Source organism: Saccopteryx bilineata, chromosome 1 (assembly GCF_036850765.1).
Source record: "Saccopteryx bilineata isolate mSacBil1 chromosome 1, mSacBil1_pri_phased_curated, whole genome shotgun sequence".
Taxonomy (NCBI): domain Eukaryota; kingdom Metazoa; phylum Chordata; class Mammalia; order Chiroptera; family Emballonuridae; genus Saccopteryx; species Saccopteryx bilineata.
This window is the reverse complement of record NC_089490.1, coordinates 126,587,246-126,604,954: the sequence shown is the minus strand read 5'-3', so window position 1 is coordinate 126,604,954 and position 17,709 is coordinate 126,587,246. Positions and strand designations below refer to the sequence as shown.

At 39.0% G+C, this 17,709-nt stretch overlaps 1 protein-coding gene across 5 annotated transcripts in view; it reads left to right on the top strand.

Moving 5' to 3' along the window:
• The window catches only part of ITPR2 (inositol 1,4,5-trisphosphate receptor type 2), a 525,086-nt gene that overhangs the window by 234,231 nt on the left and 273,146 nt on the right, over positions 1–17,709 (top strand). For all 5 annotated transcript variants that reach the window (XM_066264976.1, XM_066264974.1, XM_066264967.1 and 2 more), the window contains 6 exons: positions 3,263–3,352; positions 3,465–3,590; positions 7,271–7,393; positions 8,024–8,224; positions 10,921–11,172; positions 14,021–14,146. In XM_066264976.1, coding sequence (XP_066121073.1) covers positions 3,263–3,352; positions 3,465–3,590; positions 7,271–7,393; positions 8,024–8,224; positions 10,921–11,172; positions 14,021–14,146 — 918 coding nt within the window. The remainder of the gene's footprint in view (positions 1–3,262; positions 3,353–3,464; positions 3,591–7,270; positions 7,394–8,023; positions 8,225–10,920; positions 11,173–14,020; positions 14,147–17,709) is intronic.

The window sequence follows — 17,709 nt, the reverse complement described above, 5'->3', positions numbered from 1 at the left end:
AAATAAACATAATTCTTCTTTATTATTTTTATACGTAAGAGGTTAGCATTGTCTATATATATTCCCTGAGGCTGAAACAAAGGGCTGTTTGTAACTAGTATGTTTGCCTGAGATTACTTCTCTTAAAACAAGATGGTTGCTTTTTCTTCTGGTCATTGTTTGAAAAATAGAATTGACTCTATCTGTCAAAGGTTTGCCTTCATGTTTAACTGGTTTTTTTTTTGAAGTTGTCATATCAGAAAGATCTTCTTTCTACCTTAGGAGCTTTGTTAATCTTTGGGCTTGGTAATATCTTAATCAGTTTTGTATTACAAACTTAATTTTCTTTAGTATTTCTTCTCTTCCAGAAAAAAATGAACATGGCCTTTTAAAAATTCATCCTCCACTTTTGAGATCAGAATGGGAAATTTAATTATATTTCTAGATTTCACAATTTCTACTCACAAAAAATTATTTTTGCTCTCAAATAGAAACCTCATTTGTCTCCTTCTCTGACCTCCAGTCTCTTTCCATCTAAATAGTTTCCATCCATATTTACACTTGGGCTCCTCCCCTCCTCTACACTGGCTTCCCTTACATACATAGATTTCATTTTCTTCTACAACATTTTAGAATTCACTTAGTGTTTATTGTCTTACAGACAACATCTTACATTTTTTCCCCTCTTTTATTTACCTGGGGAGCAGTTGGACTGCTTTCATTTTCCTAGAATTTATTAGGATAAATAAATGACAGCCATGGAATCTAACAACAATGTTTTGAATGCTTTGCATGTTCATATCCTTTACTTTCTGCCGTTCTAATTCTATTGAGGGAAAGAGACAAGCTAATCAGAAATGTAGCAGGCAATCTTGAAGAGTATTGTGTCACAATAAAACAAAAAGAGTGATGTTTTAAGAAAATGGTAGTGAGCCACAGAATCAGATGCTAAAGACAGTTTTGGTAACTATAGTCATTGCATATAAAGCCCTTTTAGCACAGTTATAGATTATCCTTTTGAGAAATTTAGTAGGAACAATAATCAGGGGTGCAAGACTTTGACTTCCCACAATGAACAGGATCACTGTAGTGCTTGGTTAGCTTCAACTTGGCCATGTTTTTAAAGAGATAGAAACAATCAGTCGAGGGTAGAAACTGCTTCTGCCCAAGAAACAAGGGAGCAGAGAGAGGAGGCAGGGATAGGCATTTTAAAAATATATCCAGCCTGACCAGGTGGTGGCGCAGTGGATAGAGTGTCGGACTGGGATGTGGAGGACCCAGGTTTGAGACCCCGAGGTCACCAGCTTGAGCGCGGACTCATCTGGTTTGGGCAGGGCTCACCAGCTTGGACCCAAGGTCGCTGGCTCGAGCAAGGGGTTACTCGATATGCTGAAGGCCCGCGGTCAAGGCACATATGGGAAGGCAATCAATGAACAACTAAGGTGCCGCAACAAAAAACTGATGATTGATGCTTCTCATCTCTCTCCGTTCTTGTCTGTCTGTCTCTATCTATCCCTCTCTCTGACTCTCTCTGTCTCTGTAAAAAATAAAAAAATAAAAAAATAAATTATCCAACATTCTTTCTCACTTGACACAGCAGGGAAGGTAGACAGGTTTTTGGATGACACTGGAAATTTTCAGGTGGAAAGAGGAAGTGTCATTTAGGGGTATTTACATATGCTCACTAAAAGAAGAGGTGTTTGCTAAGGTAGCATTCAGATGGGAGCTTCCATCTTTGACATTTGCCTCAGGAGAAGCAGAAAAGGAACACAAAGCTTACTGAGGAGGGTTGAAGCCTCAACACTAATCAAATTTAGTGGGAAAAATATTTCATCAAAATTCTTTGACTAGCAAGCAAAGTCTTTTTTGTTTGTTTGTTTGATTTGTGTTAATTTTATGATTTGTCATGAAACACAGTAGGAACAGTAGCCTGGTACAAATGAAATCATATCTCTTGGCTTCATATGTTTTTGTTGTTTTTTCCTGAGCTTTGATTGGGGTCACCTTTAAATGAGAGAGCCCAACACCATCAGTAAAGGTGTGTTTTGGACCCAGGTTGAACTTGCCATTCATCCCAAGTGCTGTTGGTACATATTTAGTCAGGGGGGTAATCAGGCCCTGCTTTAACTAAGTGTCGGCTTTTATGCCACATGTACTGCCAGTTTTGCCACTTTCTGCCATTGTTAGGTTTGTTCTGTCTGCCATGCCTTTGGCTGAGGTGACTTCTTCACCTGACAAATGTCCCCTGCCCTCCACAGTCTCTCCTACTTAACCAATTTTCATCTTTCAAGACTTTGACTTCATCTTCATCTCCTTCATAAAGCTGCCTAAAGCTATAGCTAGTTTCCTCCTCTCTCTCTGAACAGTGAATTCTGCTCAGTTCAGATCTTTATTTTTATAAATCTCTGTTTTCTTAGGAAGACTATGATTTTCTTTTGGAAGGACCATATCTTATATTTCTTTTAGATCCATTCACCTTGTCTAATACCGGACAAGGATTAAGGATTAATAAATATTCATGTATTAAATTGTAATGGTGTTTTTTTTTGTAACTGGTTTTTCATATGGTGAATCCAATGGTTGATATTTAAAGTCTATATTATTTATATTGCATGCTACAGATGATAGTTTCTATAATGGAATATTTTTGGTGTTTTGGTTCCTCTTAAGAAGCTTCATTAATTTTGTTATTTAAAATATTATTTTTAATTTAAATGTTATTTTATTTTCTTCGTTTGCATGGTTTTGTACATGCTTTGGTTGACCCCAAATCATGACATTAAGTATATCTTGGTGACTTGCCAGAGAATTCTTAGGTTAAGATGTTCTTTCCTCCCATTCTTGGAATGTTTTTCAGATGTTATTACATTCTCCTTTACTCTTTTTCTCCCTGAAGTTCATCCCTGATGTACCTTTTATGCCCTGAATTTTGACTATTCCTTTTTCTATAGGTAGTATAAAGCCATGATGTATCTGATAAACTTAGCATAAGAAAATACACTGATAATGTTCTATGTAATAACTTTTGTTTTTTAACTTAACTCACTAATTATTAATAATGCCATTTATCTTATAATTTTGTTGTTATTGGGAAATTGTAATTTGTATAACTAATGTAAATCAAGAAACCTTTAATTGTATAAAAATAAGTACATAGGAAATACTTAAGTTGAATTATAAACTCATTACAAAATAATTACAAAATTTATTTATTACAAAATAAATAAAGTTATCATAATGCTATATATGGCATAAAATATATATATATTTGTGTTTATTTTAGGAATCAAACATTTTAAGTCCAGTGCAGGACGGAACAAAGAAACCTCAAATCGACAGCAATAAGAGCAACAACTACAGGATTGTAAAGGAGGTCAGCAGATGTCAAATATTCTTGTATGGGTTTATGTTTGCATGGCAAAGAATGTTTTTGCAGATGTAATGCTAATATTAGGTTTGTTATATTTACTGCTCTTTGTTTAAAGATTTTGATTCGGCTCAGTAAACTCTGCATACAGAATAAGAAGTGTCGGAACCAGCATCAGCGCTTACTGAAAAACATGGGAGCTCACTCAGTGGTGTTGGACCTGCTACAGATTCCCTATGAAAAGGTTAGTTCTTGCTACTTTTTTCCTTTCATTTTTTATTTGGTTATGTTAAATGTATAGGAAGGTTACAACGCATTTTTTTTCATTGAAGTATTTGAAAGTAATTGCCAATTTGATTCCCCATCATGCTTGAGCCCTTTAGTGTGTATTTTCTGTAAAGAGGGGCACTCTTCTACAAAACCATGTGACAATCTTCCAAATCAGGAACGTATATGACACTTTACTGTCATCTCTCCTCACAAGCCATTCACGTTACTCCTATTATCCCCCTCGGTTCCTAATTGACAGAAAGATCCACTTCGGAAATAGGTACTGTTACGTAGTCATGTCTATTTAAATCTTCTTATGCTGGAACTTTCATGACATTGACACTTTTGAAGACAGACCAGCTTTGGGAAGACTATCCCTTCTTTTGTGTCACCTGATGTTTCCTTGTGATTAGATTCAGTTATGCATCTTTGGCAATAGCTTAACAGAAGGGATGCTGAGTTCTTCCCATCACTTCCTGTGAGGTGGCACACAATTTTGATGTGTCCCATTGCTGATGTTCACTTTGATCGCTTAATTAAGGTGGTGTCTGCCAGGATTTTCTATATTTTGCTTTTGAATTAATAAGTATTTTGAGGAGAGTTTCTTTGAAACTAGGTAAATATGCCATTTAATCAAACTTTTAATTTATTCACTTATTTTTATCAGTATGAGCTATGGATGCTCATTACTGAATAAGTTATACTGGTTTTCTATGATTATTTATTTGGACCCTCAGACTGTTCCAGATTGGCCAGGGAGCCCCTTTAAGCTAGTGTCTCCGTCCTCTAACACAGTGGTCCCCAACCCCCGGGCTGCGGGCCGGTACCGGTCCGTGGGCCATTTGGTACCGGTTCACAGAGAAAGAATAAATAACTTACATTATTTCCGTTTTATTTATATTTAAGTCTGAACTATGTTTTGTTTTATTTTAAAAAAAATGACCAAGCCCTGGCCGGTTGGCTCAGCGGTAGAGCGTCGGCCTAGCGTGCGGAGGACCCGGGTTCGATTCCCGGCCAGGGCACACAGGAGAAGCGCCCATTTGCTTCTCCACCCCTCCGCCGCGCTTTCCCTCTCTGTCTCTCTCTTCCCCTCCTGCAGCCAAGGCTCCATTGGAGCAAAGATGGCCTGGGCGCTGGGGATGGCTCTGTGGCCTCTGCCCCAGGCGCTAGAGTGGCTCTGGTCGCAACATGGCGACGCCCAGGATGGGCAGAGCATCGCCCCCTGGTGGGCAGAGCGTTGCCCCTGGTGGGCGTGCCGGGTGGATCCCGGTTGGGAGCATGCGGGAGTCTGTCTGACTGTCTCTCCCTGTTTCCAGCTTCAGAAATATGAAAAAAAAAAAAATGACCAGATTCCCTCTGTTACATCCGTCTAAGACTCACTCTTGACGCTTGTCTCAGTCACGTGATACATTTATCTGTCCCACCCTATAGGCCGGTCCGTGAAAATATTTTCTGACATTAAACTGGTCCGTGGCCCAAAAAAGGTTGGGGACCACTGCTCTAACATACCCTCATCATTCTTTGCTCTTCTGCATATTAAAAATTTCCAGTCTCACCTTGTATCTTCTTGTTTCAACTCTGGAATAAGCCTTTTCTTTAAGTAACCCCATTTCTGTTTGGGAGAGAATGATATTTAGAAACACAGTTTTGAGAACTAAGTGTACTTATTGCTGTTGGGGTTTTGCCCTGCAGGCCCTCAGATATACAAAGCCATGGAGGAGTGTGTGTGTGTGGGTGTGTGTGTGGGTGTGTGTGTGTGAATATAGTTACTCATTTAGGGATACTTGGTAATCACTACTCTTTCATCACTGTTGCTGCTTCCTCTTCCATATGAATGGTTTTTGCACCTTCTTCTGACTCTGACCCTCCTGGGCAGGTGCCCGTTGTATCTCCCGTGGGCTCCAACGTGCCATGCCAGGTCTCTGTTGGTATAGAAGCTCTCCCACTTTGACTTTCATTCTTTATACTGGATTGCCCCACTGTTAGTTATATTTAATATATAAATTTACTAATTCTACCATTCCTCATGTGGTGTAATTCATACTATGGCAGAGAATGCAATAAAAGCATTATGGAAAGGCAGCAAAATGTATACATCAACAGCATTTATTGTTCAAATTATTTTATCTTTGATATTGTAACATGGCCATTGGACATGCGATGCAGTCCCTTCTTTTAATAATATAATGGCCGCATTGAAGGTCGAGAGCAGGCTGACAGCTGTTAGGTGGGGTTGTGTCAAGGAGGGGTGGAGGAATTGAACAAAAGAGGAAAAGAAAAAGAAAAACATTCATGTACATGGACAACAGTATTGTGACTGCCGGGGAGAGGGAGGGGTGAGATGAGATGGAGGAAGGATGGGGAATAATGGTGATGGGTGGACATTTGACTTGGGGTGGTGAACACAATACAGCGTACAGATGATGTGCTGTGCAGCTGGGCACCTGAAACCTGTATAATTTTGTTGACCATTGTCACAAAATAATATTATGGTAGCATTGCGTGTTTTACTGTAACTTTGTGTTTATAGGTTTGCTTGGTTTTAATAACTGAATTGTTCAGAAACAAACAAAGGCTGGCAGTTTCAAAGATCTCGAATACAGTGGAACTGCCCCTGGTGTTCTTTGGTACTGTCCAGCTTTTTAGTGGGACTTGGATGTTCCTGTGGCTGAAGTTTTCTTTTATGTCTTTTAACTATTCTTGGATTACCTAAGTAAAGGAAGTATTTGTAGATTTTGAAATAAAAATTTCCTATTTAAAGTTAGGAATGGAGTCTTTGAACTTATTTATTAAATGTCTTGTTAATTCATCCAATTCTAAATATGAGGAAAAGTGTTTATTAATAATCTTAGGCTGCTTGTTTAGTTATAGGTGGCATAAACTATAGACCCTTAGATTAGGAAGAAGTTTAGATGGTTTCTCTGATAGTGCTAGAAGAATGCTTTTAAGAAAACTTTACATTCTTTGTAAATTTTGAAAAGTAGGGAAATCCAAGAAGGAGGAGGAATGAGAGTGATTGGAGGGCGCAGCAGAGAAGGGAGAACCAGAGAGAGAGAGAGTGGGGAGGATGGGGGAGGTGAGACAGGTGGGAGAGAGCACTGTGCACAGGGATGGGGAAGTGCAGTGGACCAGCAGGAGGGTTGGGAGGGAAGGAGGCGGACTGTGAAGGGAGAACCAGAGAGAGAGAGTGGGGAGGATGGGGGGGGGTGAGACAGGTGGGAGAGAGCACTGTGCACAGGGATGGGGAAGTGCAGTGGACCAGCAGGAGGGTTGGGAGGGAAGGAGGCGGACTGTGAAGGGAGAACCAGAGAGAGAGAGTGGGGAGGATGGGGGGGGTGAGACAGGTGGGAGAGAGCACTGTGCACAGGGATGGGAAAGTGCAGTGGACCAGCAGGAGGGTTGGGAGGAAAGGAGGTAGACTGTGAAACAAAGAGGGGTTTGCAAGAGTGGAGCACAACCAGTAACAGGAGGAGAAATAAGGAAGTGAGAAACATCTGGAAAATGGGAGAGAGATGTAGAAACAAACAAGCCCAGGGAACATGGAGCATAAGACAGTGGCAGAGAGGAAAAGATGCACATGCCAAGAACATATTTTTGAGACTCTTTTTGCTCTGGTATGTTTGTTTGTTTCACAAGCCATTCTTTAACTTACAGAATGATGAGAAAATGAATGAAGTCATGAACCTCGCCCATACATTCCTGCAGAATTTCTGTCGGGGTAATCCACAGAATCAAGTTCTCCTCCATAAACATCTGAATTTGTTTTTAACTCCTGGTGTAAGTGTTTTAGTGGCTTCTAATATTTCTAGTAAAGTGTCCATCAAATTTCACAGCATTGATGAGTAGAACTTTCTTAGTCTTCATTGCCTCATTTATTTTCCTCGTAGGGGTATTCTCCCTAAAGGTGAATATTTATTATTTACATTAAAGAAAAATTTAAATAAACTTGAAAAACAACACAAATTTTACCTGCAAATGAAGACTTCCATTATATGCATATAGTTTAACGTTAGGAAAAAGAAAATGCTAACTCTCTTGTGTCTTGAGTAAGATAAATATGAAAAACTCAAAAGGTAGAGTTCACGCTGCTTGGTAAAGTGGGGGTCAGAGGATACTAGGGAAGAGCTAACTTCGAATTACAGATAAGTGAATTATTCTCAAGAATACTATTGCCCGCATGTTGACCTGTATGATAAGCTTATTTTTTCCAACTAAATTCCTTTGTGGGCTTTGTTTTCTTTTAGTGGCGAATGATCTCACAGCATTTTGTCAAAGACTTGCACAGAAGACTTGTGATGGTTTTGCATAAACTATAAATATGATCACAAGCAGGGATGTTAGTCTAAGTACTGTTAAATAGAAAATTGATCTTGTCAGAGTCACAAGAGCACTTTCCTCTTTGATTAGCTCCTTGAAGCCGAGACTATGCGGCATGTCTTCATGAACAATTACCACCTGTGCAGTGAGCTCAGCGAGCGAGTCGTGCAGCACTTTGTGCACTGCATTGAGACGCACGGCCGACACGTGCAGTACCTGAGGTTTCTGCAGACTGTTGTGAAAGCGGATGGTAAATATGTGAAGAAATGCCAAGATATGATTATGACAGAGGTATGTTCTCATTTGGCATTTGATCAGTGTCACACAAATAATATGCTCAAATGAGTGTTTTCTGTTCATTTAGAGCGAGGGAAAAAACCTCAACGGCATAGATTTGGAATATAATTTAATCATGGCTACTGAAGCCCAAATGTTGCTGAACTCTAGTGAAGTAACATAAGTTGATTTTATAATTTTCTAAGAACTTTACTTAATGATTCTGTGTAGTTTAGATAATGGGTAATTCCCTGGCCGGTTGGCTCAGCGGTAGAGCGTCGGCCTAGCGTGTGGAGGACCCGGGTTCGATTCCCGGCCAGGGCACACAGGAGAAGCGCCCATTTGCTTCTCCACCCCTCCGCCGCGCTTTCCTCTCTGTCTCTCTCTTCCCCTCCCGCAGCCAAGGCTCCATTGGAGCAGAGATGGCCCGGGCGCTGGGGATGGCTCTGTGGCCTCTGCCTCAGGCGCTAGAGTGGCTCTGGTCGCAACATGGCAACGCCCAGGATGGGCAGAGCATCGCCCCCTGGTGGGCAGAGCGTCGCCCCTGGTGGGCGTGCCGGGTGGATCCCGGTCGGGCGCATGCGGGAGTCTGTCTGACTGTCTCTCCCTGTTTCCAGCTTCAGAAAAATGAAAAAAAAAAAAAAAAAAAAAGATAATGGGTAAAATCCTACAAAATGTTATAGATTATTTAGAATGAAAATGACAAAATTTTATATTTTTCAGTTTTCAGTGTATAAAAAATGAATTAAACTCTGCTCTTCCAGTGCCTTGATTACTCTGCCCCTGAACTCTAGAATGGGTGTTCTCAGCTACTATTTGTAGAGACTTTTAAGGGAACTTAATTAATAGTAATTATTCATGTAGATTTATTACATGTGAAAATTTAGCTATTTAGAGTCAGTTAAATGTTTAAGAAAAAGAAATGGGTGAAGTACTTAATTTTTTTGTGTGTGTGTGCCATTTTCACAGTGATGTCTGAAATTGAGTTGAGATTTATGCAATGAATACGTAACTCACTAGGAACCAAGTGAGATGTTGGAGAGCTGACAGATCTTTGTGCCTGTTTGTGTAAATCATTGTTCTGTGACCGAATGGTTTTCTAAGGCCTATATGGTTGAAGAGATTATTCAACCATGGGTCCCTAACAGTTATGTAGTAGATTATATTGTTTTGGGGGATTAGCACAACTATATACCTTAACTTTGGGAATGAGGGTGATTTCTATATTGATACAATATCAATCCTTCCTGTCTCACAGAAATCTTAAAATTAATTCAGTTTAAAGCTTTGAATTTTTAATGTAAATGTTTGTTTATTAAGCATTTTAAGGAACATTTTAACTTGTTCTTATCTGCATTTACATTCATATTAGTTGTTCATTGCCTAGAAATGTGTAGGAACTACCGTATTTCCCCACATATAACACACACATTTTTCCAAAAAATTTGGGGTCTAAAAACTGAGTGCGTCTTATACAGTGGTTGTAGATTTTTTTACTTGCATTTCTCGCTTTTTCACCCTTGTTTTTACACTCATTGTTGAAGACAGTGATTCATCATCAGACACAGATGAGGACAAGCTAATGGATGGGAGTTTTGACAGTGATGAGGAGTTGTATAATTTTATGATGAATAAAAGTTGAGTTCAATAACATTATGTAATACATTTTTCCTCCAAATTTTGGGCCCCAAAATTAAGGTGCATCTTATACATGGGGAAATACAGTAATAGGATTTTGTATTATGATTATCAAGGAAAGAATTAAAATTGGGAAGCAACAAATATTTAAGCCAGTTCTATGACACTTCAAAGTGGAAGTATTCCTGTGTATAAAGAAGTGTTAAAATGTTATAGTGTGTTAAAGTATAATACATATTTTGGACATACATACATTCTCTTTCAACAAAACTTTCAAAGTAAGCCAGCTAATTCTTATGAATATAAATATGTTAATTTAATTTAAATAAAACAAAAAATATATATGTAAGCTGTGTTACCTACCAAAATATTTCACATTGGGGTTAGACAAGAAGATATTATGAATTTTGAGCTATAAAATTAGATTAGCACCTACTGGAATTTTCCAATAAAATCATATAAATAAAATAGGAAAGAAACTTTATGTCTTAAAAGTTTATTCATTTCTCTCTCTCTCAAAGTCTTCTTTTTCTCTCTATTTCTCCTATCTCTGCTTTTACATCCATTCTTTATTGATGCTCATGACACGTGGACTTTGCAGACTATTACAGAGTTGCCTTCAGCTCAGTGTACTTGCTTACTTACTCTGTCACTATTGTAGGAGATAGGGATATTTTATTCTGCTTTATCAAATTTACACTTATGAAATTTTTAATGTTTGGCAATGGAGTCTTTCATTTGCAATAGAGGAAAGTAACTTTATTTGAAAATTTTGCAGATTTTATTTCAGAGGGTAACTCCCTGGTGAATAATTCACTATCATCTGTGCCATTTAATGCTTGCCCCCCTCCACTGCTCCCGTATCTCCCCTACTGGTTTTGGTAGCATTCATATCTAATCAGTTAGCACTGACTAGAATCCTTCTCCCATCCTGCCTTGGTATAGTTCTGCTTTTGGAATATCATCTGTGTTTTTGCAAATAAATACACGTTTTCAGGAAGAACAAACCCTTGGCAATAATTGTAAAGATGACTACCTGGACTGCTATGTAGACTCTCTTATTGTCATTTCAGTTGATTAATGGGGGTGAAGATGTGCTGATATTTTACAATGATAGAGCATCATTTCCCATCCTTCTCCATATGATGTGTTCAGAGAGAGACCGAGGGGATGAATGTGGCCCCTTAGCCTACCACATCACCCTTGTGGAGCTGCTGGCAGCTTGTACGGAGGGGAAAAATGTCTACACTGAAATCAAGTGCAATTCTCTTTTGCCCCTGGATGACATAGTGAGGGTGGTGACCCATGATGACTGCATCCCTGAGGTAAGCCTTGCAGGAGCTGAGCAGCTGTAGAATTGTTAATAATTTATAAAGTGAGTTAGTGCTGAAAGTCTTCATACTACTACTTCTAATGAGATAATATATTTAGTCAAGAAATTGTACTTAGTTATATAATTATGAAAATTTAAGAGAGCATTAAAAAGCTTACTTGTTCTATTAAAAAGGTATATACACAACAAACCTTTTTTAAGCTTTGGAAACTACTACAAGAGTCTCTGAATTCTACAATAAATATGGCCATGTGAACAAAATGAAAAATCTACATGTAACTTGTAGAATATTCTTGAGAATGATAAAGTTGCTTTATAAATAACTCCTGGTCATTGGTAGGAGAGGCTAGCATAGTACTATAGGATCATCTGTTGGACTCTTCAGATTTACCTTGTTTTATAGAATAGATGAATTCTCAGAAATATGGACATGCATTTTGCTTTTTTCACACATCATCTTTTACCCTTTGTCCTAGTTCAGCTCTGATGATGGGGAAAAACAGTCATTAGAAACTGATTGTCTGTCAACAGGATAAATGAGGCTTCCAGGAATGTACACTGTAATAATCACTTTCTTTTCTACTGTTGTGGTGTATGGTTACAAAGTTCATAAATGTGTATGATACACTGAATATGCTATAAATCCAAATAGTTTAAGTCACAGTAACTTCAAAGGTATCAGGTTAGGTTAACTTTCCTCCTTTCCATTGGTCCTATGTAGTGATGTACTTGAAAGTATGTATTTGTGGAACTATCAACAGCTCAAACCAGGGGTACTTCATGCCCTGATTGCCCTGAAACGAGATGGCAAAAAAAGGAAGGATTAAGTCCATGGGCCTATGTTCATCTGAGCTCTTGATTTTGTCCACACCTCACCCCATATGCGGCTCTCTCTGACAATGCCGCGCTGACCTCCCACGTCCAGCTCCTTCACTCCTCTGCATCCTTCAGGACTTGATTCACACGTTACTTCTTAAGGAAGCTGCCCTCTCTTCCTGTAGGAGAGTCTATATTTTGAAATTTGACATTTGAATTATATTAGTCCATAAGTATTTGTAGCCCTCACATCCTATCCCAAGATTATAAGCTCGATGAGGTCTAGGTCCAGAAACAACTGTGGTCTGGAAACAACAAGGTCTGTTCTTGTTCACCACTATATTTTTTGAGACTGAGCCTACACTCAATAAATAGGTTTTGAATGAAGAAATGATTTAAAGAATGAGTTGGAATCCTGGACCTATTTCTTTTTAGCAGTGTGACTGGCTTCAACAAGTTATTAACCTTTCTACAATTTCCACAGTTTTAAAGTGACATAATTATAGTTTGGCCCTAATAAGATTGTTGAAGGATAAAAATCATTGAAGGTTTGTTTAGACCTCAGTCAAGTAGAGAATATGAATGCTGATTCTGTATTACTTACGGTTCTAACTGGATGCTGTGAATTCCCTGAGATTGTTTACATGCTTATATATACACACACACACACACATACACATTCTGGGGAGATTTATAACAGCCATCATATTTTCAATAAAAAGAAAGAAAAGAAAAATGGAAAACAAAAAACTTCTCCCGTACACATTATTTATTTATTTTTTAATTTAGTGAGTGAAGGAGAGGCAGACACACACTCCTGCATGCGCCCCGACTGGGATCCACTGGCAAGCCCACTAGGGGGCGATGCTTGGCCCATCTGGGGCCCTTGCTCTGTTGCAACTGGAATCATTTTTTAGTGCCTGAGACGGAGGCCATGGAGCCATCCTCAGTGCCAGGAGCCAGCTTGCTCCAGTTGAGTGATGGTGAGAGGTGAAGATGCAGATGGTTGCTTCTCCTGTGTGCCCTGACCAAAAATCAAACCTGGGACATCCACATGCTGGGCTGATGCTCTACCACTGAGCCTACTAGCCAGGGCCACATTTTTTAAATGGTACATGTGGGTAAGACTCACTCATCCTAATCCATAATGAGTAATTTTGCTAAATCTGGAAAGGATTTTGTTACATCTTAAAATAATGCAATCTTTTTTGTAAACTGTGAACCTGTTTATTCTCAAAAATAGTAATTTAAATATTTTGGAATGACAATAAAGAATTATTTAGTCCACACATTTAAGTATTATATTACAACTCTCTTGGTTGCAGGTGACAAAGCCCCACTTAAACTAGTTTAAATTTTAAAAATTCAGAAACTTTACTAACTCCTGTATTTGGGAATTGGAAGAATAGTTATTCAGATGGATCAAGAGGTTCAACCAATGTCAGAATTTTTTCCATCTCTTGTTTCTTTTTTCTTTGTGGCTTTTGCCTTATTCTCTTCGCCTGAGCATAATTTTCCTCCACACACCTGGAAAAGATGGCTTCTTGGAGTTCAGTTTTACCTGGTCCCACTTTAGCAATGAGGTAGAGGGTGTAGGGAGAGAGAAGGAGAGAAAGATTATGACAGAAACAGAGAACAAGGCAGGGGAAGGGAGAGGAAAGAGAGGAAGGGGAGAAGGAAAGAGAGTTTGACTCCTAGCGTCTCAAATAGATTTGGTTTAAGTGAAGTGCACATTCTCAGCATTCCAGGTCATTGCTTTACCCACGGTGCCACCACAGGTCAGGTGAAGTGCACATTCTAACACCAGCCTCTGGCCCAGGGGACTGGAATACTAGGTGATGTGTTTTCCTTGGGTTAAGGATGGAGTGTCTTAGTGACAGGAGGGAGGTGGGAATGCTTTCTGGATAGACATAAAGCATGCTATAATCTACAGGAACTAGCACAGATTTGATTTAACTTTTCGTAGTTGACATTTGAAAATAATGAAGAAAACTCACTTTCTTTTTTCTTTGAAACACACACAGGTTAAAATTGCTTATGTGAATTTTGTTAACCATTGTTATGTTGATACTGAAGTGGAAATGAAAGAAATTTACACAAGTAACCACATTTGGAAATTATTTGAGAACTTCTTGGTGGATATGGCAAGGGTAAGTTACATTTTGATCATTAAATACTACTTTATATTCAGTAAATTCGATATATATTTTGGCTAAACAGTATCAGGTATCCGGGTGAAAACTTGGAATTAAACCCACTACTTATGGATGTAATCTGTTATATTAAAGAAGTGGCAAATAATTTTTACCAAATTATTAGTAAATTTTTTTTTATACAAAATACCCATTATAGTGTACATAGCAACAGAGTGTTCATTTATACTTTTACAACTGACTCTATTGCTCTGTTATTATACAGAATTTTAGTGGACTTTTTACATTGGTTAGAGAAGACACTTGGCAGAAGTCAGTTTGTAGTCAACCTCTCATCATGAATGTAGTTACACAGCATCGATGGAAAAAGATCCAAGAGGTCTTGACTACTGGTTTTGGACAGGTAGCTACTTGAGCAGACAACTCGGGACTCAGTGTTGCTCATTGTTGCTTATTGAGAGTCTTTTTTGGAAGTGTTCTTTAATTATTGAATCATCTAGTGTTTTTACTCATGTCAGTCAAAGTATATTTTGGTTTTTACTTTCAGTCTATTTCGTTTTGTTTGCCTTTTTGGAGGGGGGTTGACATTTGGAGGGGTGAAACTGCTTGGCATTTCCTAGACACCATCTGTGTCCGTAAAGTCAGTGCACTTTTGACTGGTCAGAGGAAAGCAACAAAAGATGATAGAAATGTGAAATCCGCACCAAGTAAAAGGAAAACTCTCCCAGTTTCTTACCTATTCAGTGCAGTTCGATGCGGGCTCATGCACAGATTTTTTTAGGGCTCCTTAGGTAGCTATTCCATATAGCCTCTACAGACTCGTCACTGACTGATGGCCTACCAGAACGGGGTTTCTCCACCAAACTGCCGGTTTCCTTCAACTGCTTATCCCACCGAGTAATGTTATTCCTATGTGGTGGTGCTTCATTATAAACGTGCCAATATTCACGTTGCACTTTCGTCACGGATTCAAATTTAGTGAGCCACAGAACACACTGAACTTTCCTCTGTACCGTCCACATCTTGACTGGCATGGCCGTGGGCTGCTCCGCTGTATACACGGTGTTACGTCATCATCGTCATCATCTGCACATGTGCACATGCTGCCACATCATCCTACAGAAACTGGGAGGGTTTACCTTTTATTTGGTACAGATTTCACATTTCTATCGTCTTTTGATGCTTTCCTGTGACTGGTCAAAAGTGCACCATGACTTTACGTACACACTGTATTTTGTGCCATTAATATTGAGTAAATGAATAATTGAAAGAAGGAATTGTTTGATAGATTACACTTAATTTTAGTTCATATATCGCTTCCCTCACCCTTTTCTTTCTTTCTTTCTTTTTTTTTTTTGCATGCTGAATTACCATTATGTTCAGGGTATGTTATTTAAGTTTAAAAAAAAACCCGTCTGACTTTCTTTTTAAAGTTAAGGAACGTGACGTGATGTTGAAATAAGAGTTTCACTAATAGAGGGTAGTGCATAGATAGCTCTTCAGACCTGTTGTGATGACTGTCCCAGGCCTCTGGTTTCCTACATTCCTGAGTGCTGGTAGATGTAAATAGGTCTCAGATATATTAGGAGGAGCTGGGTTAGTGAGGTCCATATTTTCATTGTCTTAGAAGAATGAATGCTGTTACCCATTACTTCACTGCTCCCCTATAATTCTTTCTGGAAAGAGGGAAGACCAAGGGGATATGATAAAACGTCAATTTCAGTTCCAGACATCCAAGAGCAATCTTGGATAATACAATAAATCACGTGTTGTTCCAGTCCAGGAACGCTTTTGTTTTGTCCAGGCTTGCAGGTGAAATGTGCTATTTTACCTCTGGTGCGGTGTAGTATGAGTGAGAGCCACTGTGTTCAAGCATGTGTGGAGTAAGGCAGTTCCTGCTCTATGTTTCTGTGGAACTCAAAGGCACTCATTAACCTTTCTCTGGTAAGCGTGCACCTGTGGAGAAATCATCCTCCTGTTCTACATGGGATTTACGTACCACTCATAATTACCTCCCCCTCTGCCCTCACTCCTGCCCCAACCGTGACCTCATGAATGTTCTTGTACCTGATGGGCCACAAATATCTCCAGAGACCTTGAAGTAAAGGATGGTTCATACACTGAATGACTGAGCTTTAAAATTGCATGTGCAGGGAGATAGTACCGAGATTATAGATTGATTTGCAGAGTTGCACAGTGCTATGGACTAAAGATAAGCTTGAAAAAGACCAAGGTCACATTCTAGGCAGCATGAGCTAAAAAGCTAAAAGGATTTTTATTTTTTAAACCAAAGAAAGCTGATGATAGTTGCCACTGATTATGCTGCCTTTGAAACACCCTTTCAGTTGTTGTGTTCATAAGCCTAAAATGTGTATATTCGTTTTCTACAAAAGGTATGCATGTAGGAAGGAGTTTCATTTTCACTGTGTTAAGTAGACAATGTTATTTATTGTAAAAATACTCCAGGGTAACTTCTGACTCTACTTAGTATATTCACTCATTACATCTCCCCAGGACAGCTTAGCAAAAAGCATTCCTTCCCTTTCCTTCTTGTTGTCCTCTTATTTACATTTTAAAGCAGCAGCTTTTTTTTTTATCCCTTTGCCAACAATGGCAAGGGATCAGCCCTCCTATTTCAGGGAAGGGACAGGACACCTACCTGATGTTTCCATATCTAAAACTTGTCTTTCTCCCTTTAAAGAAAGGTTAAGAAGCTACCACACACTTTCAACTTTCAAGATAAAACATGTGGTTAAATAAGTAGAAGTTGGCCTTTTGGCAGGTTTTCAGTTCAATAGAGCAATAGTTCTAAGTCAAGTAGTTCTCAAGCATCAGAATTATCAGGAGGGTTTGTTAAAACAGGGTTGCTGGGCCCCACCCTCTGTGTTTCTGATGCAGTAGTTGTGCGACTTGGCATTTTTAGCAGTTTCCCTGGTGATGCTGAAGCTACAGGTCTAGGGACTGCACTTTGCAAATCACTGCAGTAGAGCATGGTAGTTAAGAGTAGGCTTTTTAGAGGCATTAGGTAGCCCAGAGGCCAAGTCCAAATCCTTCTGCTTCTTACTACCTCCATTACCTTGGGCAAGGAACTTACAATTCTGTAAGTCTGAGTTTCCTTATTTGTACAATGATTGCAATAGTAACACATTTCTTATAGGGTTACTGAGAAGATTCAATGAGATATTGCATAGCACTTGCTTGGCACTTGGTAAGAGAGCTGGTAACATCCATTTATCCATATCATGGTAACATCCCAGGTATTTTTATAAGGTTATAATAGTTCTTAAAGCAATTTCAGAAAGCTTCCCCAAGACCTATACAAAATTGCAATGTTGTGGATAACCAAAAAGGAGACCATCCTGTTAACCCTAATCCGGAGGGACTCGAAACATTGAAGACAGGAACAAAATCCGTCGATTCCACACTTGAAGCTTTATAGTCTAGCTTGGCCAAGCGGGGGAAACTCCGACAGAAATCTGAGGGAGAGCGCGCCGGCCCTTTGTTCTACCTAGTTTTTATAGTTTTGCAAGCGGGAAGTACAGAAGCAAAAATTGCAATTA